Source organism: Sciurus vulgaris (genome assembly GCF_902686455.1).
Source record: "Sciurus vulgaris genome assembly, chromosome: 3".
In the NCBI taxonomy this organism is placed as follows: Eukaryota; Metazoa; Chordata; class Mammalia; order Rodentia; family Sciuridae; genus Sciurus; species Sciurus vulgaris.
This window is the reverse complement of record NC_136463.1, coordinates 138,094,500-138,121,954: the sequence shown is the minus strand read 5'-3', so window position 1 is coordinate 138,121,954 and position 27,455 is coordinate 138,094,500. Positions and strand designations below refer to the sequence as shown.

The 27,455-nt window shown below is 33.2% G+C and overlaps 1 protein-coding gene across 2 annotated transcripts in view; it reads right to left on the bottom strand.

Annotated features, from left to right (window-relative positions):
- ZNF804A (zinc finger protein 804A) overlaps positions 1-27,455 on the bottom strand; it is a 354,436-nt gene that overhangs the window by 308,257 nt on the left and 18,724 nt on the right. The window contains exon 2 of one of the 2 annotated variants that reach the window (XM_079134543.1): positions 3,596-3,928. In XM_079134543.1, the coding sequence (XP_078990669.1) occupies positions 3,596-3,706 (111 nt within the window). In that variant the 5' untranslated portion in view covers positions 3,707-3,928. Of the gene's footprint in view, positions 1-3,595; positions 4,208-27,455 lie in introns of those variants that run through there. The other variant, XM_079134542.1, reaches the window with a different exon arrangement.

Below are 27,455 nucleotides of genomic sequence, written 5' to 3'. Positions count from 1 at the left end.
AAATAACTTAAATTCCATATTAAATATATATATTACATATCTGGAAAGCTGTTTTAAACTACATAGCTATATAAATAAGGCAAAGAAGTTTTGTGTTCAATTGCAAGAAAAATTATAATTTAATGACTCTAACCAAAAAGCAGTTGCTTACACAGTGGTGGATTGAAAAAAAAAAAAAAAAAAAAAAGCTTAAAGAAAACTAATGAGAATATATGGAGCATAAACTTTATTCTTTACCATTAAACCCTATAACTTATCCTATAAAATATCCATCTATTTCTTGTTTCATGAAAGTAAAGCTATATCACAGATACAATATAATTTGCAGTAAAAATCAGGACAAATAGATTGATCTCACTCTTGTAAAACATTACTAAATGGAGATTTGTATATTTTTAATTAAAATTGTCAAGTGGAATGTATTTAAAAGTTTATGAATAGGTTCAAAATTAACAACAGGCTTAATCTTTAAATGTACTTGCTTTTTTCAAAATTTTATGTATGGGTGATAGAAATGACCTATGGAAAGGACTTTATATTTTGATAACCTCCTCAGTATGAGTGGCAGGATTGCATTCTGAGTTTAGGCCTTAACAATTAATCAATGTCACTGAAACCTGAGTTCCACTGGTTATTATGCAAGTAACATTTTATTTATGACAGAACACTGTACTGATAGATACAGATTATCTTAAATTAATCTTATGAATTTGTGGAAGTTTATAAAATAACTTTTAATCTGAATTTTAAAAAACTCTAAAATATTCATTAATTGTCTAGTAATGGAAAATAATTCAGTTTCTTGAGAGAAAACAAGAGTTTTTAAAGTTGTGCTTTCTTAAAATAAGAAAAAAATCACTTAGATATTGTTAAAATCTTTCGAATTTAGTATATATTTTAAAATGCAGAAATGTAGTGATATTTTTAAAGGTAAAATTGAGATATATCAAAATCAAATATAAAATAAACTAGAAAAGATCTCATGATTATTATTCCACAAATCGGAGGTTAAAACAATTGTACATATGATTTTATGTGTCAATTTTAAAAATTTAAAATAAAAATTAAAAAAACTGGCATGCATAAATCCTTACTTAAAATTTTTAAAATATGACATATATTTCTTTTAAGTAATACTTGTGCTTCTTATTAAGTTGTTAATTCAGACATTTTAGCTCCAATTTTCTAATTTTAGCTGTTAGTAAGTTTTAACTTTCAGAAAATCCTCACAACAACCTATGTGTTTTAAAATAGTACATTTTCAGGTGAGTATGGATAGCTCTTTTTCATACCTAAAATTATTCCTTGATGAATATTTCCCAATGTCTTCTATTATTCATAATGTTAGGCATAAAACTCATTGTCTTCAATAACCAAAGACATCAAAGACATCTAGAAAACACACATATGTATCATCCAGGAAAAAATAGTTCCAAACACAGTTGGATCATAATATAAAAATTTATAAAATTTCCGTCAGTATAAAATCTCATACAGAAGAAATACAAACTTGGGCAGTTCCTCAACAACCCGGAAGGACAATCATGAAAGCCCTCTAAGTCTCTTTCATTACAACTAAGAGAAATATGGTAAAGTATATCATCCCCATCTGTTAATCCTGACATTTACCTACATTCAGAAGTATTCTTCTCATATAACTGGCTGCTTTTATCATCTCTTTTAATCACAAGTTTACACTGGCAAAATTAGACTTTAACCCACCTTTTTGTCAACATAAGTGATAAAATAGAACTAATCAACTTCAAGTACATGACAAAGAAGTCAACATATGCAAACTTGACCATTGTTAGACAACCTCAGGCTGACTTATAATCAAGATTAATAGCATCTTAGCAAGTGGATATTGGGAGAATAACTATTTTTCTGTGAACTCTAAGGTATGCTTTATCACCTGCACCATTACAGTAACTATGAAAATGAAGTCTTGTTCAGTAAGTTTGCCTTTTCCCTAAGTGAAACTTCATTTAAAAAATAAACTTGTGTTTATTTTCTCCAAAATGAAAGTGTTTCCCCCCCAATTCTACCTTCCCACCTAGTTGAGCTCTCTGGTCAGAAAAATTTCAATAATTCCTCTGACCTCTGCCTACTTTAAATAATATTCCAATAAGGAAGTCTGCAGAAGATTTTTTTTTTTTTTACTTTCTTTTGTTCAGCAACAACAACAACCAGCCTTATCCAGAACAACAAAAGCATCAAACTAGCCCTGACTTTTTGAATCTTGAATGAACTGAAAGGAAGTAGACAATAAATTAAAGGGGAAAAGATATCAAGTATATTACATTAATGTCAAAATCAATTTAAAATTTCAGATGAGAATTTCTTATCTTTGGAAAACATACACCACAATTTTTTAATTCATGTAGAAACACATTTTAAATTATATTTTTAAAACTGATTAAGAATATCACATGTACTTTTGGTAGATTTGGTCCTTAAACTTGTGTTCTGAACATTCAGGCTAAGTAACCACTGTGTGAAAAGGGGAGGGTAGGCTGCTTGCTAATGGGCCCAGGCTTTAGTGAATCAGACCTTTGTATGTTGCACCTTACTTTGACTCTACTCTTTGTAGTACTTAACCTAATGAGACTTCACTCTACTTCTATTTTTTTTTTTTTTTTTCCTGTGTGGAAGTGAATATCTCTTCAGATATACAAGTACATGAGAGTTAGTTGGTCTACAGGCAGGTTTTGTAACTATTGGAATTTGGATGGAATGAAGAAGATATATCAACTAACACTATTTCAGAGCTCAGCACATCTTCTCCCACCAATCAGGAGTGCTATCCCTACTAGGATGCTGAAAGATGTAGCGCTGTGGTCTAGTGAGAACCTTCCAGTCACTGCATGGGTTCAGTTGTCTATCATGTTTTCTAATGATTGTAATTGTGACATAGTGATCACCCTTCATGCTTGTCCCCAACCTGTTTAGAATGACAAGCTGAAAGCACACAGCATGGTTTTTGGAATCATTCTTGTTATTAGCTTAGTACTGACAACTTCTCACAAGAGAAGTTTGCTGACAGTCGGTCCTGCAGGGAAGAGCCGCAATACAAACTCTTTCTGAGACCATCACTCAGTCCCGCCACTTCCTCTGTGCTACCAGCCACATGGCTCCCTGCCTCCATCAGAAACACCCACATCCTCAATCACCTTCAGCTTCCTAAATCAAAAGATGTTATGGGGTCACTTAGTGTTAGGGCTCCTTTCTTTTCAAAGAGGTCCTTTTGACACAACATGCTTCAAATAGGGAAAGATTGTGGTTGTCTTCAGCATTATGGCATGAGGTGGAGAGAGTCTGGAGCGTTGTGGAAGTGTCAATCAAATCAAAGCCATGGATCATAGCTTTACTGAGATTCCTTTCTTTTTCTATATCTAATTCTCACTCCACTCCCATCAGATAAGCAAATGAATATATCGTAAATCAAATTGAATGGTGGCACTTCCAAACCTCTCAACCTCTCAGTAGTCGCAATCCTCTAAATGTCCTCTTAAATGAGAGAGAGAGAGAGAGAGAGAGAGAGAGAGAGAGAGAGAGAGAGAGAGAGAGAGAGAGAGAGAGAGAGAGAGACGATTACCAGAGTTTTGTTCCCGTTCTTGCTGAGAGGGCCCCGGAAAACTCCCTTGATGTTGCGAAAGTGTCCGTTGCTGAGATGCGTGGAGCTGATGACAATGTAGTAACACTCCATGGGGCAGCCGCCGCCTCCTCCACCGCAGCCGCCGCTTCCATGCACCCCGCGCCCGCAGCCGCAGCGCGTCAGAGCCCGGGGAGGGTGGGCTGGGGACCCGCCAGGAGGGCAAACGGCCGCCTCTCTTGCCCGCCCTGGGGAGACAGGACCACTACACCCCTCTGCCGTGCGCGCGGAGGCTCCTCCGCCTCCGCATGCTCGCCGTGCTCTTCCTCTGTCTCTCTCTCTGAGTGAGTGTTTCTCTTCTAATTCGCGGTGGGACAATGAGCCCCACGGGAGGATCCTGGGCGGGGAGGGGTCCGAACAGGCAGGACCGAGCCCAGAGGAGTCAGTGCCCGCGCGGCTGCGGAGCAGAGCCGGGCAGCGGGAGCCGCCCGCGCGGCAGTAGCAGCGGCGGCGGCGGCAGCATCCCCCGCGCTCGGCGCCCGCTCTCGGAGTTGCTGCTGCTGGCAGGCATGAGTGTTATTATAGTGAGCGGCGTTGCCGGTCCATTGCACTGAGCCAATGGCAGGGAGCCACTGGGCTGATACTGAGAGCTGTCAGAGGAGTACATCTGTCACCCGCTGCCTCCCCCCGCCCTCCCCCGCCGCCGCCGGGACCCACGGCCGCGCCAGCCCTGGCGCGAGTGGGAGCGCCCCGCACAGCGCCGCGGCCGCAGAGGGCCCGGGAGGCGACGGCCACCGCAGGCAGGCGGCACGGCGGCCCGCCGCCGAGAAGTGGGAGACTCCTGTAAGGTGCGGGTGGAGGGGAAAATGAAGAGACCGTGGTTTCTTGTCTGCCAGTTGGGGTGGGGGTGGGGGCGAGGGGAAAATAAATAAATTAATAATTCAATACCAAAGCCAACCGCTTCCGACTGCAGCCGAATCCAGCCGCGGCTTCTCTCTCCCTGAAGATCATTGCTACCCATTGGGGTTGGTTTATATGATTCTATTTTTTTTTGTGTTTTTTTTTTTTTTTTTTTTTTTTTTTTTTTGTGGTTATGGAGGTTGGTATCCTGTTCAGAATCTTGGAAAAAGGCGAGGGAAGAAAATGTCCCCCACCCACCTCCCCCACCCATTTATAGAAATCAGAAGTGCTGATAGTCTGGGGGAGGGGAGTTTTGGCAATGTGAGTGGAAGTGGATAGAAGGTACAAACAGGGACTCCTGATTTATGTGCTCCCTGTTCTGGCTTTCCCTTCATCCACCTCCTCTGGGAACATCGGTTCTTCCTAAATTGCCAAAGCTGAGAGGAAAGGGATGCTTTGCGGCACACGAAGCTGCTGCCACAAGCTTGCTTTGCATTTCTCTCTAGTTCTTCTCCCACTACAGAGAGTGCTAGTGAACAAAAGCGTTCGCCCTAGAAGCGACCTGAATGGAAAATCTCCCGCACAGGAACTAATGGGTTTGTCACGCAAAGTAGGAAATGGGGTCCGCAGCGTTCCCTGGAGACAAGACTATTGGGTTGAGCTTTAAGGGGTCAAGGCAACCATCAGCCTGATCTTGTCCTCCCACCCAGTGGATTCTCTCTTTGTGTAAGTTTAACTCCTCTGAGGTGGTGGAGTGAGGGCATCGCATCAGGTATAAACACACCATAGATTTGCTACTACTATACGACTCATTAAGTGGCACTTAAAACGATCGATAATGGTCGGTGGGAGGCTGGGAGATGGTGCCTTCAATGGATTTACCGAAGGCTTTATTTTCCTTTTGCCTTGAAACACTTAATTGGTTAAAGCAGATTCCAGACATTCTCATGCCCCTATGTCAGAGTAAACTGCAGTTTGATACAAACTGTGTTTATCTTGTTTATTTGGAGGTCAAAATGCAATACAGTCCATTTTGTGCCTTCTATATGGGGATAATTTTATGTAACACCGACCCTGCAAATCATAATATGGCCCTTAAGAAGGTAACAGTTTGATTTCACTTTTTGAAGGAGGAAATGGAGAAGAGAAAGAGTCTTAATAAGAGAGGCAGCATTCCTGTGAGTAAATTATAAATTATAGGTGATAGAACAGGGAATGCTAGATTCATCAAAAGTAAAATTCTCCATGCATCACGCTTTAATCTAAAAAAAGTTGATGTGGATTGATTAAAGCTCATTATGAAGTGCCAGAGTTATTTAGACTTACTTGGCTAAATTTTTCAGATATCCACTTGGGGGAGTCTGGAAGTCTTGGGAGAGAGAAGTGAGAATTTACAAAACTTCTATACTCTATGTAAGAGCTCACCCAATGATTTGTTAGAATACAGTATGGACACAATCCTACTGGGGAAAAAATTCAATTGATCTCCACTAAATATTGCATAGAAATTAAATCAATTTCTGACTCTTATCATTACAGAGTTTTTTTTCTTTATATATTGAACACAGAAGCATTATCTGCAGACATCACTTTGAGAAGAACTGCATGATCTTTATGATTTTTGAAATTGTGAGAACTTACAGTTATTAGACAGGAGATTACATCTTTACTACTATTGAGCCTCACCAAGGAAGCTCATAAGAAAGTTGAGGAAGTATTCTATGTGAAGGGATCAGATGATGTTTTTTGAGTGTGTATGTTCTAATAATCTAAATTATGGGACTTTTTTGCAGTATTTTTTTTCAGAATACTTCTGAATAAATGGTCAAATCTTTGTCCATAGCATGAAATCTCAACTTCCAGGAAACAGGAAATATAGTTATAATCATCTGTGTGGAATTCCATATTGTGTTTTAGTGCCAAAGTTTTTAATCTCTGCATCTGTCTGTGTGTGTTTACACACACAGGATGAAAATGCACTTCAATGAAATCTCTTAGCAATCTCTGATAAGAGTTAAAATTTAGAGAAAAATCTACCTATTCTACTTATGTCTTTAAAGATATGATGGGGTGACTCTTTGGTCATATCTAATGGTATACATAAATGATAGTAAACACAACATAAATCTGCTATTCATTCATGCTATCAGTAAAAAAGAAGTGGAATGTTTGCATAAAATTTGTCATTTTTCTCTCTATATGAGGCAATCTACCTTAAAATTAACTAATGCTAAATGTGATCAGCAATATTCTATATCTAAACCTTGAACAAAGACATATTTTGGAAGAAACTTATTTTGTGCACACTTATTCAAATTTAGAGGTCACAGCAATAATGGTCATTAAAATTAAATTACTGATCAGCTAAATGATAATCATTATGCTATTACCAATGAGCTCTGTTGCTAATAGACCCTTCATCACATCAACCATAATGTTCAGAACAATAAGCCACCACCATGTGAAATCTGGTTTTTAACTTTCACTAACAACTACTATGTATAATAGAATTCTTATATTAAAATATTAAAAGTACTCTTTTGAAAGTATTTTTGTAAAAATAAAAAGGGAAAAGTAGAAAATGAGGACTTTCCCACCATCTCAGAGAAGAGGGTATTTCTTTCTGCAGCAGTAAGTTAAAATCAGTAGCCAGTGAGAAACCATTGTGCCCTCTGTCTTGTTCCCATTTCTTTCTTCTTGTCATGTTTTAAAGAGATTAAGTACATGAGTAATCTTCTTTAATTTTCTTGTGGTGTCATAAGTTTTTATGTTCTCCATGGTCCATTCCTATTACAACAATTCTTATACCTTTAAGACTGTTGGTATAACCATTTTGACAAAATATAGTTCTATAGATCATGCCACCTTAATTTTAAAAAATAAAAATGTTCATATGTGCAACTTGGAAATAGTTTAAATATATAACTGCTTATTATAAATATATAGGATCAATATTTTTAATCAGACATTATTTACAATATTTTTATGGAATAATTCTAGATCACATGCTCAATTTGTAGCTCTGCCACTGAAAAATGTAATTAAAATTTGAAGTTTAAAGTGTCATTAGTCTAAAAATTTACAGTTCATTTTTGCCACCACTCACTTCAATTTTGTCCTTTATAGGATTGCATTTCAAATCAAGATCCTTAGTTTTGTTATATTTGTAAACTCCACTCTTCTCCTCGTTTTGCTTTGCTTAACCAAATATGGACATTAGGTTTATGCTCAGTAGTTGAGCATGGCTCCTGATCTGTTCTGGAATCACACAAGATTTCATACAATATGGTTTTGATTAAGTAAAACCAAGGCCATAGCTCCTTTCTCAGAGGAGTACCCAGGGTCTTGAATCCTAACCCTAATTCATTCAGGCCAGTTCTTTCAGAGTGAGGTAAATCTTCCCTGAGCTTGCCTTCTGCTGCTGTATGATTCCATATGCTGCAACATCCTCATTCCTGAACTTCCTAATTCCCTGCATTGCTATCTCTTGTTACTTTTACTGTGTTTGTCCAGATAACTCCCCAACATTCACTGAATGACCCCAAAATTGGAATGACTTCTGGGTTCTAGCGACTCAGTATTCCCTGGGTTTCTGTGAACCAAGTTTTTAATCTATTCATGTACTGTCTTAGAAAAACAACCAACCAAGCAAAATGCACGTCCTGGTGCTTTTTAAGTGTGTTTGTGATGCATTTTTAGTTGTCATTGAATTCGATATTGAGATTCGAAATTTTTCTTTTCAATACTATAATAATCTTTAGGTAAAAAGAATATTTTATTTCTCTATATGCCCATAAAACTCGATAATTTGTAGCTAAGTTCTGTCTCTTCCTATTTTTGATTTACATTCATGTTTATTATCATGTTGGTACTAAGTATTAGTTTATATTATTTTGAGCAACTGAGGAAAAAAATCTCAGAATTTAACATATAAGTGATTAGTTTGCTTTAAGATAAGGCATGCTGATTTGATGGTGTTTATAGATAAAGTGAAGCAAAGTGATAGAATGCTTCATCATAGAATGCACACAGTAACCATAAACTTCATGCATACCGAGATCAGTATTGACACACAAATATTCATAAACAAATTCATGTTTGAGATAGGTTTTGATTTCAGTAGTGCAACATCATCTGTTGTATTAAATTAAGATTATAAATTTGGATATTCTGCCTGTTGTATTTTCATTTGATTTTTTATTTTTTTTTTTTGTTTTGTGTTTACATAGTGCTATAAGCATATGGGGTGGTATAATTAGTTTGATGCTAACATATTTATGTAAAATTATGCCACAAGTAAACTTATTCTGTGCTAGGGAATCTTTAAAAGGATCTATATGCTATTCAAGGATGAGAAACACTGGTATATACTAGTTATAAAATATGTATTGAACAACTAGTACGAACCTTATTTTCAGGTGATAATGATATTGTATAACTTGAGGGACTATGGCAATTTGTAATGTATTTATTCGATAACTATTACCTAAAAGTAATCCTATATCCATGTTCCTGTTTCTGTACTCTAATTCTGCTGTGTTGGAGTGTGGCACTTGTTAAAAATGAAGCCTATACTTTATGAAAGCAATTCTCCATCAGTTTTAATAAGTGCTTTAAAAAAAGTCTCCACTATGAATGAAAACACACTGCCAATTAATTGCATGAAGTAATCAATCATGTGGCACCAATCATAAAATTAGCGATCTTACCAACTCAAAGGCATCTTAGCATCAACAAAGTTTAGAAACTGTACATGGGTAAATACTATCACAAATGACTCCTTACTTCAAACTACTTTAAGGCATCTTCAATTAAAGCAACTTCGTTAGAGTCTAATAATGACTCAAACTCTCTTAACTTCAGTTATTTAAGCTGTAAGAAAAAAGGGTATAAACAACAGTTTATGGTATGTGTTTTGAAGCTTTAATTTCTAATTTTGAGATAATATGCTTATAGTTGATATTGATCAGGCCTGACAGAAGAGAACAATAACTTAACTCTACTTGAGGATGTAAGTTTTTAATAACTAGTGGAAATGGAGGAATTATGAAAATGCATAAATTAATGCAAATGTAAAAATCACGAGAGGAATTCCACAATTTTCTTTGGTTAAATCTTAAGTGAATGAAAGAATTTATATTATGCAGTACTTTCACATCTTAAAAAATGATTGACTGTTATTCCATATAATACATTTAACTGGTAAAGATATTGATATTTTCAAAATCTGTTTTACCCCCTCTTACTTTTCAATTCTAGTAAGTAGTTTTGGAATAAGTGCCCAAATATTGTTAATTTAAGAGCCCAAACTGTATTTCTAATATGTTGCCAAAGAAATTAATGTAATTGGATGCCATATAACTAATTTACTGAAACAACACTGAAATATAGTATTATAAATAATATAAGAACAATTATTACATTCCTGTTTTACAGTTTTTTGAAAGCAATCTGGCAATATATATAAAAATTAAAGTTGCATATAAATTTTAACTCAGTCCTTGTATTCCTGGGACATCCTACATAGACATACTACTACAAAATGATATTTACAAGAACATTTCATACATCAGTCTTCAATTGTTCATAGTTATAAAAATTGGAAACAAGGGAAATTATCAATATGGCAATAGATACAAAGATTGTGTTATGCCCTTTGATGCATCTGTTAAATAATAAAGCAAATCCATTCTCATTGATTTGGTAGGATTGCCTAGTTATTTTATTGTATGAAAAGGTAAGATAGAACTGGGAATATAAAATATAATTTGGTTGGTTTGTATAAAAACAAGAACAAGTACATATTTTGTAAAAGAACTAACAGTCATAAATATAGATAGAATACACTTTTTGTTTACTTGGGTTTTCTAGTATCAGGTAATAAGCTGGATGCAAGAAACAAAAAAGAAAGAGAAAGCTGGAAGACAGGGAGGAAAAAAGATAGGCCTGATGTGCACAGACATACAAGCACATATCTGGATAAAAGAAAAGAAAAGCAAAAAGAAAGGAGGGAAATGTACGTGGGAGAGAGAAAGGAAGATGCAAATACATTTTCTACTTCTCAGTATGTGAACAAATGATTATATGTTAAAGCAAGCAGAATATTTAAAAATACTGAAATGAAAGCAATTGGTCTAAGATGGTATGTAGAAAGGGGAGGTAGAAGGAATTTAGGGAAATATTTTTGAGCTACAGTTGATGGGATTGATCGATAAATAGGGTGTGATGTGATAATGAAATATAACTGAGAATCTTGAGGGATTGCTGATGGAGTTTATTGCGATGGGGAAGTATGGAAGCATAAACTGGGAACTTAACAATTAGATTATTGTTTTGTAAGATTTGAATTACTTTTATACATGTAAATAGAGAGAGTGGAGATGTCTAGTCTGGAGTCAGGAAGAGATATGCATTTGAGATTCATGGGCATATCAATGCCATTTAAAGAACTAGAGCTGGACAAGGTCATATGAGCCTTCATTTAGGTGGATAAAAACCCTCAGCACTAGACTAACCACAAGAACACACAAAAAAATGAGATGCCAAAGAGGATTTTAAAACCAAGAGACTAAAGCTGGGCATGGTGGGGCATGCCTGTAATTTCACCTACTGGAGAGGCTGAATAAGGAAGATTGCAATTTTGAGGGCATCCTGGACAACTTTATGAGACCCTGTCTCAAAACAAAAAGAATTTTTTTAAAAAAGGGGCCTGGCGAGTATAGCCAATTGGTAAAAAGTCCCTGATTTGATCTTTCATACCACCAAAATATGAATAAATAATTAAATAAAAAATAATAAAAACAAGAGATTGGAATGCCTCAGAAATCCTTCCCTGCAAAATAAAAAAATGATTTTAAGGAGATGGTGCTCAAAGGTGAGGAAAGTTGTTAGTGGCTCAAGTAAGATGAGACCAGAAAACTGATCTCAAGTTGGCAATCTTGAAGGTAAACAGTGATTTTAAGAAAGCAATCTCTAGAATTTAGCAAAAAACACTGTATAGAATTTACCAAAATTAAACTACAATACAACTAAGAACCCAAGTGTTCTTGCTACTCAAATGAGATAAATTTTGTGGCAATGAACATATTGCAGATGTGACCAGGTTTAAGAAAAAATATAAAAGATCAGAACTGAATACTCTCACCTAAGATGATATATGTATTTCATATCTTTTTTTCAAGCATACCTCTTCCTCTTATGAACTAGAGGACATGAACACTTTCAATGAGACTTCAAATTTATGTTTATTTATATTGACTTAGAACCAAATAAGTTCAAATTAAAACCATATAAATTTTATTAACTCATCAAAGTGATGTATATCTTAGTAACTTCAGACTGCTATTATAAAATACCATAGATTATCTTAAACAACAACTCTTTACAGTTCTAAAGCCTGGGTAGTGTAAAACCAAGGTTTATTCCTACTGATTCAGATTCTGACTAGGGCGCTCCTGGTTGGCAGACAGATACCTTTCGCTGTATCACATAGCTATCGTGATACAGTCTGTGTTTTGCTGTTTCACATTGCAAAGAAATCATGCCTTTCCTCTTTTCTCAGAACCCTTATCCCATATATGAGGGCTTTGATATCATGACCTAAAGCCCCACTTCATAATACCCCCAAATTGGGGATTATAATTTCAACACATGAATTTTAGGAGGCACAAACATTCAGTCCACAGGTTAGAAATTAGAAAAAAAAAATATTTCTCAGTACTTACGAGGTAATGTGAAATGAATACCTCATAAAATTCAGATGGGGAGTTTATGAGAACAAATTTGGAATTATGCATAATAAATTTCATCCCCATTCACAGTCCACATAACTTTAATTTGTCAAATCATGCAGTTTTCTTCCAAATTGTTTTATCTTTGGAGTACCCCAGAACCAACCAAGTCAAAGTGGCTCATCCTGAGTTTTAGGATATGACATGTGCTTGGGCTTTTAGAAGCTCAGGAAAAACTATAATGTACTCTTCCACTTAGGTCAAGGATGGAGAATGTTTCAACAGATATATCATTAAGGTCAACTTGCATTTATGTGCTGTTTGTATGTGATACCTATGTCTTTTAATAAAAATACTTTATAAGTTATGAACTGGATTTATATAACTTATTGAACCTATAACATTCAACTTTTAAGCTTGTTATATAGCAATTCTGAATTATGGTTATACACATTAAGGAATAAATCAGATTTCATTTTTTTCCATGATGTAGGATAGACAAGCAGTATAAATGAACTGAAATTGAAACAACAAGAAAATGAATATCACAAGTAATCCAAAAGATGTTATTTTATATAACATTAACTATGACACATGATATGAAATTATATGAGCATATTAAATAAAATGCAATATACAATCAAATATAACATTTGTAGGTCAGAGAATAAAAAATGGGTGGGTACATACTTAGCCAAGAGGAATTTGATTGAGAATCTCAAATATAAGCAGTCAGCAGATTTGATTTCAAAGATCCAGGAAATATAAGAAATTTAATTTTCGAGAAAATTTGGGGAATGGTAGTTTAAGATACCATCAGGGACTAGAAATCCTCAGTATAGAGGAACAGATAGTCCTGGGGTATCTAGATATATGAGTGCAGACACACATTTAGAATGATAATAGGGCAGAAGGGGTTTGATATGGGAGAAAAGAGACCAAAGCTGAGGGGAGTGGGGAGGGGAAAAAAGGAGAGGAGAAGGGAAGGGACAGAGGAAAAAGTGAATTGATATCAAGGTGCTACAAATTGTATTTGGCTTCTTTGAGGAAAATTTAGGTTGTTTTGTTTTGTTAATCCCAATAGTGTTGTTGATAATCCCAATAGTGTTATTTAAAGTTTAATGATGTGGCTGTATCTCTGTAGTATGCTGATTTTAAGTCCTTTGGGTATAGGCCAAGGAGTGGGATAGCTGGGTCAAATGGAGGGTCAGAGATACAGCCACATCAATGTTCATAGCTGCTCAATTCACAATAGCCAGACTGTGGAACCAACCTAGATGCCCTTCAATTGATGAGTGGATAAAGAAACTGTGGTATATATATACAATGGAATATTACTCAGCCATAAAGAATGACAAAATTATGGCATTTGCAGGCAAATGAAATTGGAGAATATCATGCTAAGTGAGATAAGCCAATCTCAAAAAGCCAAAGGACGAATGATATCGCTAATAAGTGGATGATGACACATAATCGGGGGGAGGGAAGGGTTAGTGTTAAGGTTAGAGTTAGGGTTAGGGAGGGGGGCAAGTATGGAGGAAGGAAGCACTGTATAGATGGAAAAGAGGGGTGGGAGGGGTGGGGGGAAGGGAAAAAATAACAGAATGAATCAAACAACATTGTTCTATGTAAATTTATGATTACACAAATGGTATGCCTTTACGCCATGTACAAACAGAGAAACAACATGTATCCCATTTGTTTACAATAAAAAAAAAGAGAAATAGAATCCCCCCAAAAAAAAAAAAAAAAAGAATGTATCCCATGTTTGTTAACATTTCAGCTGAAATTAAGATGCAAGTAATAAACGATATGTTCCACTGGGCAAAAAAAAAAAAAGTTTAATGAGAATAAAATCCTCAAAAGTTTATAAACAGAGGTTGACAAAGGGACTGGTTTCTTTATAATTTATTTAAATTCTCTAAGCTATTGAGTAAAACATGGAGGACTACACAATATAAGGCTTCTTCCATATAGAAATATGTAGTGTCTCACTGTAGGGTGATAATACATGTGGAGAGGGCTGCAGTGGTTGATATTTAGGTGCACACATATGATCTTGCTATGTTGAGATATAAATGTGCAAGATTAGATCAGCATGTCTGTTATATTTCCAATAAATACTTAAGGTATTTCTCAAGCACATGTTTTAGATTATTTGGTGAGTTGAGGAGGAAAAGGATAGACATAAATTTTAGCAACAAAACATTGTTCTCATGAAACCATGTATTTCCAACTGATCCAGCTGAAGCTTGTAGTTAGGACCCAGAGTTGCTCAAAGAAGAGGCTCACCATGCTAAGAATTCCAATGGCCTAAGAAATCAACAACCATCAAGAAATTGTTCCCGAACTAAAACATTTCAAGCAATTCAATGTTTTAAGAGTCCTAGACGTTCCTATATAGTTTTGTTTAACATTATTAACTTTTGGAATTAGTAGCTAGATTTCTAAACCAAGGCAGCAATATACTAAAATAGTAACTAGACTTTTAAAAAAAGGAGTGTTAAACCTTACAAAAATGTCAAAATTAGAATAAAATATTGCTAAAGAGCAGGTAAAAACAATCAATTGTAGTACTGGGTTTTATGATAACATGATAAAACAAATTCTTCAAAATAAAAAAAATTAAAAATAAAAACCTTTGATGATAAACTAGCAAGTGTTACATTGATGATATTAACTCTACAGAAAATTGTTTTTAGTGAGAAAAATGCTATAGTCTCACATATCTGAGTTTGAGCAGACATTTATTGAGGATATAAAGAATCACATAGAAATAGTCTAGAATGACAACCAAAAGAAAGTAAATAAAATTTGAAACTAATTGAATACTGTCAATTTCAAGTAATGTCAGGTAACATACACATGTACAAACACACACACAGCACCCAAAGCATGCATAGAAAGAGTAAAGAGCAGAGGGAGATTCAAATTAGGACAAGAGAGTAGCTGGAATCCAAACCGATTTATGATGAAAACACAATAGATGCAAAAATAGTGGAAAAATCCAGACATTCATTAGAACATCTGAGCCAGATATGAGAGTTCTAGAACACACATTCCAGAGATAGTTCTTCGGAGAAGTCAATTGCCTACATTCTCTTCTAGAGTAACAAAGAAAGTGTTAGATGAATGTGGATATTTAAGATAGTAAAAAATTAATGTTCATAAGCATGTTAGAGGTTCTTGAATATCTCCTGGCAACTTCTCACTAAAACATTCTTTCAACATTCTCATTAAAAAATAACCAAAAAAAAAAAAAAAAAAAAGCTACGAATTGACTCTAATTAGCAAATGCATCAAATATTGAATCACAGGACTGGCCAAAAGTTATGCATTCAATTTAATTTCATTCTACATCCGTGGTTTGGTTTGAATGAAAAGTGTTTGATTATATTACCTATGGCACAGACAAAAAGGATAAATTAACCTACAATTAATGTTGAGTGACCACTTTGAAATTTCCAGTATGAAAAAAAACAGTGTCTACAAATATAATGTAGCTACTATCATTCCACAAAGATCTGGAGGGAGGATTTACTTGTTTTCTTTTACAATGCTACATAAATTCTTTAGAAGTTATTGTTTTTTTAAAAGAAAAAATACATATTATTTCCATATCAATACAAAGTCTCATTCATAGTATTCAAAATATACCATGGTTGTCTCTTGCTATTTTGAAAGAGCAAAATAATCAACTTATTTATTCAGAAAGACAAGACAGATTAGTATTAGGAATCAAACAATATATTGAGTTAAAAGATCAAATTAGAATACACTTTTCATATAATATAATTTTATCCCAGGAGATTTGCTAATGGAAACATTATATAGTCTAATTGCTGTATGGCATTCTAGACATAATTTATCAAATAGTTAAGAAATAATTTACCTACTATTATTAGGAATTTAAGAGTCCTGGTTAAGTAAATTTTCAATACCCTTAAATTTTTAAAAACCTCATTAATTTTAAATATATTACATACTTCACTGACATAGTAAACAGCATTTTAATAAAATTTGATGTACCTATAAATTTAGAATTGTCATTTTGAATATTGATTACTATGTGCTATTACAGAGAGACTTTGGTCTGCTTTTTTCTGGACCCCATCATTAGCTGTTTTGCAGGACAAAACAATTTGAAAAAAGGATGAGAAAAGTATAGTTGATGCTAGGTGAAGCTACCCTTTATTCTTTCAAGAAGGATATGTTTATGTTGTTTCCTCAGTTCTTTTTACACATGCTGACCTCTAATTTTATGAGATCAAAATTGACTTTCATAGGCAAAAAGGAAACTTCATAATTTTAAATACACTTCTATATTTTAGAATAAATTTTATTTATGCAAAAGTTGCAACTCTACTACAAACTTCCCATAGACATCACATCCATGTATATGTCAATATTTTAGATTATAAGATTCTTGTGTATTGATGAATTATTATTTAAAAAGTCCTCACTACACCCTGACTTCCATAATTTTTACCTAATGTCCTTGTACTATTCCAGAGTTTTAATCAGGATACCACATTGCACTTATTTATGTTTCCTTAGATCTTTTTGGCTGTACCTATTACTTGTTCTGGTCAGGTTTTGGTACACTCTTCCTAATCAGGATTTATTTGATATATTCATGATGAGTAGAGTGAGAATGTAAGTTCAGGAAGGAAGAACACAGAAGCAAATGCTCTTCTCATCATGATTTATTAAGTTATGTGCTGTCAACTTGAATTATCACTATTAATATTGATCCTGATCACCTGATAGAGGTAGTGCTTCTCATGTTCTACACTGTAAACTACTCTTTTCTTGTCTTTTCCATACTGTTCTTTTTGGAAAGATGTCACTGTGAGCAGCCACACTTTAGGAGCAGAAATTATGCTTTACATCCTTGACTAGGAAGTATCTATACCAATTATTTGGAAATCTTTGGTGTAGGGAAAATAGTTATTCTCTTCCATGAATTTGTTTAACTACATTTTTATCATTATGGATATTTACTCTGCACTCTGATTAATGCAATACTATGTTGTATATACACATTTGTAGAAATTGCTTCAGCATTGTTCATTGGGAAGTACTTTCAATTAGCTGTTCTGTCACTTTGAAAGAAATTCATAGTTGTGGGGTTGGGTTTTTTATTATCTATTTTTTCCCTAATGGCACGTCAAAAAGTTCTAGGTTCATCAAGAGCATTTGCTACAGCAACCTCAGAACTAGCTGTTCCTGTAAGAGCTCTGGTTCCTTTTGTTTCAGGATGGATATTAATATATGGTTAGGTAAGAGAGCAAGTAGGTTCTTGTGTGCTGTTGCACACTTGGGTGACTGTAGAAAACAATTATCAACTGCATATTTCAAAAGGATATAAATATCCTAGATAAAGGGATTTTGAATGTTTTTACCATAAGGAAATGATCAATATTTGAGGAGACAGAGTTGACTAACCTGGCTCAAATGTCACACTATAATGTTACACATATATTGAAAACAATCACATGATTATGTACACTTTTCATGTTAACGTAACAGTTAAAATAGAACAAGTAAATTAACAAAAATTAACATTTGGAAACCAGTTTTGCTCATTGTGACTGAAATATTGTTGCTTCTATATCTTCCTAGCTAGAAGAACAAGAGAACACATGCATGTATACTAACATCTGTCTACTCACATGTCTATAAAGATATTTGCATGTCACCATGATTACCTATATTAAACTAAACTTGATTTCACACTGATGACTTCAATTCTAATCCAGTGTCCCCTTGCTTATGTATAATCTCTTATACCAACAGTAAGAAACCTAGTCTCCAACATTTGCCATTCATTTACTTACTTGTCTAATTCCATTATGCTTATTTAGTAGTTTCAGAGTTGATAACTCTTACCCAAGTGAGAAATAACTTTACTAACTATAATACAGTGCTCATGTTCAGTTAATTTTGCCTGTAGCCTTACAGAGTCAATACATTTCCAAAGTTACTAAGGTAAACACCTATTTCCCCACGTGAGTAAGCCTTTTCATGTATTTATAATACAAATATATTTCCTTTTCACATTCTGCATTCCAATTTAGAATTTCAAACCTCCTTAATGATTTCTAAAATTTCATGCATTAAATTATCTATAAAATTCAATAAGGCAAACGCTGCCATGTATCCAGTTGTAGTCATACAGGAATTTCATCATTGTAAAGAATCCCCTTTGCTTCAACTGTCCAAATTCCCTCCCACCCAAACACCTGAAAACCATGAACCTATCTATTGTCTTACACAGAATTTATACCAGGGACATGTGTTATCTTATACAGAATTCAGAAAACTGAAATGGCAGAGTATATAGCCTTTTTAGACTGGTGTCCTTTTCTTAGCAATATGCACTGAAGATTAATCCATGTCTTTGCATAACTTGATAGTTCATTCTTTGTTTTCACTGAATGGTATTACATTATACAATTATATCAGTTTGTCCATTTACCATCAAAGGATATCTTAGGCATTTTCAGTGTCTGGTAAGTATGAATAAAGCTATAGTAAAAATCTTATGCAGGTCTTTGTGGGGGCACAAGTGTTCAACTCTACTGGGTAACTATGTAGGACTGTTCTATAAATGTCAATTAATTCAAGTTGATTGATAGTGCTGTTTCAGTCCTCTATATTCTTACTGATTTTCTGTCTGCTTGATATATCAATTACTAGAAGAGGGGTTTTGAAATCTTGAGCTGTAAGAGTATATTTGTCTATGTCTCCTTTTAGTTCAATCATTACTTCATTCAATACACATAATGGGACATTTTGATGTTAGTTGCATATATGTTTAGGGTTATTTTGTCATTTTGGAAAACTGCTTTCTTTCTCATTGTGCAATGTCCCTTCTGTCCCTGATAATTTTCCTTCTTTGGAACTTAACTTTGTCTGCAAAGAATATGTCCACACCAGTGTTCTTTTGAGTACTGTAACCATTATTTCATTCTCCATCTCCTTTCATTTTATTTATTAAAATTTCTACATTTAAAGTGGGCTTTTTGTAGGCAATATACAGTGCACTCTTGTTTTTTTTTTTTTTTAATTTTGGTGATATCTTTTTAAATTGGTATATTGAGGTCATTTACATTTAAAATTATTTTCACATACTTGTTTTAATATATAGAATTTTGTGCTTTATCTTTTCATGTCCTTTCTTTAGTCCCCTCTTTATTCTGCCTTTCTTGGTTTTAACTAAGCATTATATATTATTGAATTTTATCTCCTCTTTTAATAAAACAAATATACTTCTTTCAAAGTAATATCCTCAACGTTACAACACCAGTGGTAAAATTCTTCCTTCCTTTGTTTAGATACATATTTCTGACCTATGCCATTGTCCTTCTAAAATTTTCTCTCACCATTTCTTGCAGGAAAAATCTGCTTGCAATGAGTTCCTACAATTTTGGTACAGCAGAAGGTATTTATTTCTCTCTCAGTTTGAAAGACAATGTTTCTGTGTATATAATTCCGGATCATTGGTCATTTTTCACTTCACTTTCACCTTGCTTGCATAAATTGTCACTAGAAATCCACTAATCCTTGTAAATTGTACCACTGTAGATAAGCCCACTCCCCATCTTATTCATGAATTTTTTTTTATCATTGGTTAACTATAGTGAGAATATGAAATATGCTTCAGTTAGTTAGTTTGTTAGACTTGATTTCTTGATTTTGTATGGTCATGTTCTCTGAGCTTCATGGACCTGGGGTCTGGTTTTGTATCTGTCACTGATTTTGGAATATTCTTAGTTATCATTACTTCCAATATTTCTTATGCTTTACTCTCTCTTTGCTTGCTCTTTCTCTGGTATTCCTATTACATTTATATTATGTATATAATATATTATAATATTTTATATTTTAATTATATAATATATTTTATACAAAATATCTATTATATATATTGTTCTTGGATGCTATTTTTTTCATTTTTTTCCACATGCATTTTAGTTTGGGAAGGTTCTAGTAAACTACTTGTGTGTTTGCTGATTATTCTGTGAGTTATGTCAAGTCTACTCATGATCCCCTTAAAGGCATTCTTCAGTTCTGTTAGTCTTCTTTTTTTATAGCCTTTTCTTTTCCTACTTTCCACCTCTTATACCACACATTTAAATGTTGTCTATTTTTTTCTCTAGACCCCTTAATGAATTATCATGTTTTTAAAAGTTCCTTTTTTTTAATAATTCCAATGTCTGTGATACATCTAAGTTTGTTTTTGATAATTACTTCATTTCTTCAGAATGTGTATTTTTCTATTTTTTTCCCCTCCTTGGCAAAGCCTTGAGATTTTGTTGTTGTTAAAATCCAGGCATTAAATCTAATAATAATTAATGTTAGGAAATGGAAACTGAGGTAAACAGGCTTTTAGTGTGAGAATTTATGTTAATATGACCAGGAGATTAGCTGTTTTTGCTGTTGCAAAGAGCAACTTGAAATTCCTTTACTGGTCTTGATTTTATTTTAGGCTTCCCTAAGTACTTCCCAGAAAGAGTCTGTGTCTTGCTGTTCTCTCAGCTATAACCACTGTTATTTTGCTGGAGCATTCACTTTATGTATGGTGGTAAGGGTTGAAGGAAAAGCATAACTCGATAACATTGCAGTCAAATCCCAGATTTTGATAGGTTTTATGTTTCAGAGGTTAGACCCTGATCAATGTTTCTCCAGTGATCTAGCTATCTTCCCCCTTTGCTCCTAATCCCTTACTAGGCTGTAGTGTTTCCAAAATATTTACTTGAAACATGTTAATGCTGGCAATTTTTCCATTCCTACCCTTATGTGAAAGTGGAAGGGAAGAACAGATTGCAGTGAGAGGCATGCCTTTCCCCAGCAAGGACCATCTCTGGTAAATATTTTCTACTGGAGGGTAGGCTTTGATTATAACCAGGCATTTTAAAACTGGAGCATATTTTGCAATTATTACTCATTTCTTCTTCATAAAGTTTCAACAAGAAGTTCTCAGATTCAGCATGAGAAAATTTGTAGTAAAGTTGGAATGTCAAGTTCCATATTCTGTATGTTGAAGCCATAATAAGAAGTCTTTTTTATTTTTTCTTCTTGTAAGAGTTGATATCATTTTAGAAAGAGTGTCTAAAGTGTGTATGTTTGTGTGGTAAGAATGAGTTAGGACCTGGCAGTAATGGTTGTGAGCAGAGGAATAGGTTATCTGACACTTATGTTCAGTGAGTTTTAAGCATTTGACACTAGGCTTAGATAATAGCCATTCTGAAACCACAAGAATATCAGAAGACCAATCATTGAAAACATGTACCATAATGGAACATGAAACTTTACACAAAAAACATTTTCATTTAAGGAGCTACTCATTAAAAAGTAAACAAAACTCATAAAGCACTCTCTCTCTTTTTCTGTTTCTGTAAAACATCATGAGTACGGTTAGGGGTAAAGAAACCCACTAAATAAAACTGACACATTGTCCTTGAGCATCAGTTTTGTTACAAGTTTTGATAAGTTTCTATTTTACTATGAATGTGTGAATATTATGTGCTGAAGGAATGCAAACAGTGATGTGAAAATTAAAAATAAAATATAAGCCTAGATAAATTGTTTGCCTTAATATGTACTCCTGGATCTTTGGTATATGGTTATTTCAAGTGTTTTATTAAGGAAATTTTGATAGAAATTTTCTCAAGTATCAGCCAATGAAATGAAATAGAAAGCTTGTTATATGATGGAATCACTTAAATCTTCCCAATTACTTTTTGTCTTACTCCAACATAATCTGCATTATGACACTATCGATTTTACTCTAGAAGAGAGTAGGATTTATAAAATTGTATTCACAGTTATGAAAAGCAAAAGTATACACCTATACCATTCTTCACCTCTTGCCAGTTAGTCCTCTTAAAAATTTTTGATCAAATATTTTATTTACAGTTCATTTCATATCAGGTTCTTAAAGTGGTAAATAATATTTTTATTATTTATTTTTCACTGTTCTATTTATCGCCTTGTCATAAAACAACATTGCACAACGCACTCTATCTGGGGATATTTTAAACTAGATTGTCATTTGCCCTTATTATGAAAATATCTTCCTGCCTTGTTTGATATTTTGAATAGAGTCCTCAGGCTTTTTGAATTTTATAAAAAGTGTACTAAACTCTTTAATTTTACCTAGTAAGGAATAACAAGCAAAGAGTTTAGGGAGAGGAACAAGAACAAGACACTCTTTTCCTGGCATTTATGTACTTTTAAAATAGACATTAAATTCTTGAAATGTTTGTGGTTCCCTATTATTGACAAAATCTGAGAAGGAAGCATACTTGACAAAAATAATTTTATCCAAACCTTCAAATGTATTAGGAATTATATTAGCTTCTATCAACCTATGTGGATTTTATAGTTTTATTAACTACCTTTTACTTTTTCATTTAGTTTTTATCCTAAACTTTTAAAACTGTTAACAAAATCATTCTCAGTTCTAAAGAAGTCTCTGTACACATGTTAGAGTGCTTTGGGGCATAATATTAAAATACATAGAACAACTTATTTATCAGTTACATTCCCTGAAAAAGGACCGTTTTTCTTAATTCATATATATTTAAGAAAAGTAGTTTCCATAAGTTATTGGGCCAAACAGTTCTAGTATTGGACAAACATCTCTGAAGTGAAGCTGCAGAAGATACATTCTTGCCAGCATATACCCTGAAATGATTAAGCTCAGAAGATTGAGGCTCATTGCATTTATTTAAATAAAAAGTGTTGTTATTACATTATACCAAATTATTTGAACTATTTGAGTTTCCCCATATCAAATATACATTGTCAATTTCTGTTTCATTTTATAGATACTAAGACTTTGTTCTGAGATTATAATAGGCATGATGGTAAAAGAATCATAGGGCAAATTAGGCCAAGGTGTTGCCAACAGTATATTAATTAATTAAGTGAAAGGATCATATAAAGTAAAATAGTTTTGGGAAACACCTAGCAATAAATAACATGGAGAAAGTACAACTGATACACTATAACCAGGTAAAGAACAAAATCCTAGATATCTTAAATTCTTTAATAAATTCTTTCTTAAATACTTGGAGGATTAGATTAAAATGGTAAGGTTGTCATTGTAATCATTATATTGATTTTAGCAGAATGCTAAAACTGTGAGAATCTTTTGATGTGTTAGTTTGGCTAGTCAATAGCTACCAGGCATTCAATCAAGCAATAGTCTGTGTATTACTATGAGGATATTTTGTCCATGAGATTGAAAGTGATACTCTATTAAAAAAACAAAATAGAAAAGAAATTATCCCAGATAATGTAGAACTGATTCAATCAGTTATAATATCTGAATGCAGAACTAAGGCTGCCTTGCTGAAGAAGAAATTCTCCTGTGGACAGCCACTTTAGCCCAAACTATAATTTACAGCTTACCCTACCTGGTGGTTTGCCCTATAAATTTGGACTAGTGTAGTCAGCCCACAATTATTTAAATCAATTCCATGCAATAAATCTTTTAATATACCTCCTTCTGGTATATTATTGAGCCTTTTCTAATATGTTATTATCAAAAAAATATAAATTTAAAAAATATTAACAAATATCAATTTTATTTAAAATTTATAGTTAATGATTACAATTGTTGAATAACCTTCTTACTATGACCTGTAAAATAATGTACTATGACTTTGTAAAATAATGTATATTTTTATTTATATTCCATTTATTTCTTCAAACATACTTTCCATACAGAAAATTTACTTTTATTTTTCATAGAGTTCAGCAATTTTTGGCAAAAGCCTAAAATAGTACAATTGCCATTATGATCAATCTATAAAATTGCTAAAACACATTAAAATATTTTCCCTTGTCCTTTATCCATCAAACATTACCCCCACTACTAGCAATTAATACACATTGACTTATTTTCTGTTATCATAGTTTAGTCTTTTCTGGAAATGCCGTATGAGTAACATTATATAACATTATCTTTTATGTCTAGATTATGTTAGTTGTAAGAATTTGATCTTGGTTCAATCACATTGTTAGAACATCAGTTCTTTGCATGGATGGTTTGTCTAGACGTTTTCCAAATGAAAACAATTTGAGTCATTCCATATTTTTTGATGATCACAAATTAACTCTTCTAAATAGGCTTTTCCCCATTGTCTTTTGAACATATTCATTTATAAAACATTTACTCTGCTCCTGCTTTTTTGAGTAGTTTTATAGCACAGGGTTTACAGAGATGTGTAAGGTAGTCACAGCTCAACAAGACTATGAACTTGTGGTAAATATGGATAAATAAGCAATAACTCTGGGGGTGGTGGATGCATAGGGTATATGAGGATCACACAGCTATAACACTAAGTGTAGCTTTCAGAATCAGGGAATGATTTCTAAATTATGTGACCTTTTAGTTGATGTCTGAGGAACACAAACACAATTCTGAAAAACCAAAAAACCAAAGTTCTATTCTTGGCCATGACAGATAACATTTTGTCAAGTCTTAAAACTTTTTAAATCTCAGTTTTCTCACTTGTGAAAGGAAAATTTTGGATAAGATAAATTATATAGTTCTTTTCATAGCTCTAAATGTTTGTATTTAATATTCTATTATAATGTGTACATGTAATCAATTGAATGAAAGCGAATTCAAAGCACTTTTGTCAATAAGAAAATAAATAGTGCAATTTTTGCAGAATCTTAAAAGAATACTATAGAAATAGAAGAAACATTAAAAATTGGATTTTATGATGTTGATACAGAACTTTGAACTGAGATCAACATATAAATCCCTGACTCTCACTATAGTTTACAGATTACTTATTCTATAGATGTACACATGCAAGTATTTAAGGATAATTCATTTTCTAGACTTTTAGGAATGTCTTTCCAGGGAGCAAAAAAATTAGTAAAATCCTTAAAATACATTCTGAATAAAATTTTGAAGTAGGAAAAGTGCAGAGGTCTGGAATGAGGGAATAAACGTCTATTTTGTGTGTACAGAATCACTTTTTCAAATAATGCCTTTGCCATAAACTAACGTATAGAGAAGCATTCCATCTAAAACAATTCTGAAATGGTCTTCAAACTATATAGGAGCCAGAAGAAAATAATACATTTTTCAGGAGCAATTAATTCTCGTCTAGCAATTTTCATCCTTCAATAAGATTTTTTTTCCCCCTATTTCTGACAAATATAGTTTGCCAGTAGCTTCAGGTACATTCTTTACATTCTTTACAAGTCAAGCCTCAAGGGAAAATTTTAGGTAAGAACAAAGGAAATTCTCAGTCACAACTTACATTATAATGTATCTAGAAAGGTTTATGTAAATGATCTAACAGACATGCTGTACTAATATATCTCAATTACATTAAAATATTGCTTGAATGAAATTAAAAAAATTTGTATATTATACTTTATGAATATAAAAAATTTGAAATTAAAAATTATTTTGTTAAAATGCATATTTTATAATGAACTTGAATATTCACTATAATTTGAATAAATTTTGAAGATAAGAAATATTCAGTGGTCTTCAGGTCATTTTTTAGTTACTTTTAATTAAAATCCTTAAGTATTACTAATTAATTTCTTCCCAATTTTTTTTCACATCTTGTGCTTAAATAGCCATTTTAAAATCATATAATTTGGAACTCATTTTCTTTTGAATATTGTGTTAAATTTTTTTAAAAATACATGGTATCAAATAAAAACATTTCAATCTGTCTACTCAGCAAGCACAGGCTATTAAACAATGGACACTGGGACTGCTTTGAACAACACAATTGATCAACTCTAATTAATTATACATATATGAAGTATATATTCACATATACATCTGTGTATGTGTATATATGTATGTGTGTGTATATATATATAATCACTAAATAACTTCAAGATATATATATATATATATTACTTCCAAGAATATGCATAATACATACATTATTCACTCATTGGATGTAAACTTGTTGCTAATAACAGAAAACTAGAAAATTAACAATTTGATTATAAATAACTAATGTAATAAAAAAATCACAATGAAAGTTTACAATGTATTGAGCTAAAACAAAGTATAACATATAAGGAGTAGTGAGATGCAGTAAACCAAGACTCAGAAGAAAAGTCTTCTTAGTAAATATGAGAAAATCTCTCAGGAGTTTCTTCCCCACCTTAATTTCATCTCTTGGTACTAGAGAATGTCTTGAAGTTTAGGAGATGGTGTGTTCTCCAAGAAATTTTGCCTCAGATTTGAGGTTATTATTATTAATGAATATCTCTTGCGATAGGAGGGACTCAAACTAGATATTAGAGAATTGGAAGTATTTAAATAAGTAGAAGAAAATGGAAAATTTTTTTTCTAGTCAAAAATGGGAGTTTAACCAGTGGGACTGAAAAAGGAATTAGAAAGACAAACCTCAGAAAAATCAGCAAAAATGCAGCTTGATTAAAATTAATAGACCATTTTTGAGAATAATGGGACACCAACTTAGACAATGAAGGTAGCAAACATATAGGACAACACTAAATCTCAACATGGAGAATTTAATTTGGTTCTGAAGTAAATGGATGCATCAAATATCCTTTTGGAGACTGAGCAGAGAATGTAATTCCAGTAGAAGCTGGCTGTAGTCCAAAGCATGATTGATAAGTACAAGAGTGATTGTAAATATGTAATATTTGACACATGACTGAACACAAGGAATTCTGGGACTTGTCGATCACAGAAAATCTTAAAAAGAAAACAAGCTGGGATAAACTGTTGAGTACCTTAACTGAACCAATATCTTTATACGTCATATTCTCTCCATCTAGCATGATCCACCTTCCCTTTTCTGCTAATTATTTCAATGGTAGCAATTTTGCAAATATACCTAGTTTTGAGTGCCAACTTAACATCCCTAAGCCTCATTGTCCTCAGCTATAGAGGAAAATAATGTTTATCTTTAAGAATTATATTAGATATAATTTACCATAAGATGTAAAGTAATTAGCAGAATACATAAAATATTATAACACTAATTGAACCTCAGAAATACAAACTTGTTCTTTGGTGAAATGTATCTATCTCGTTAAAGTGATGTTAGCAATATCAACCTAATAATGGGTAACTTCTAATGAACCAATACCATAAGCCAGTCATTGGGATACAGTATTATGTGTGAATATATAAACTGAGTTCTCAAAATTTATCTATGAAAAAAAATTTTATACCCATTTTACATGTGAAAAGGCTG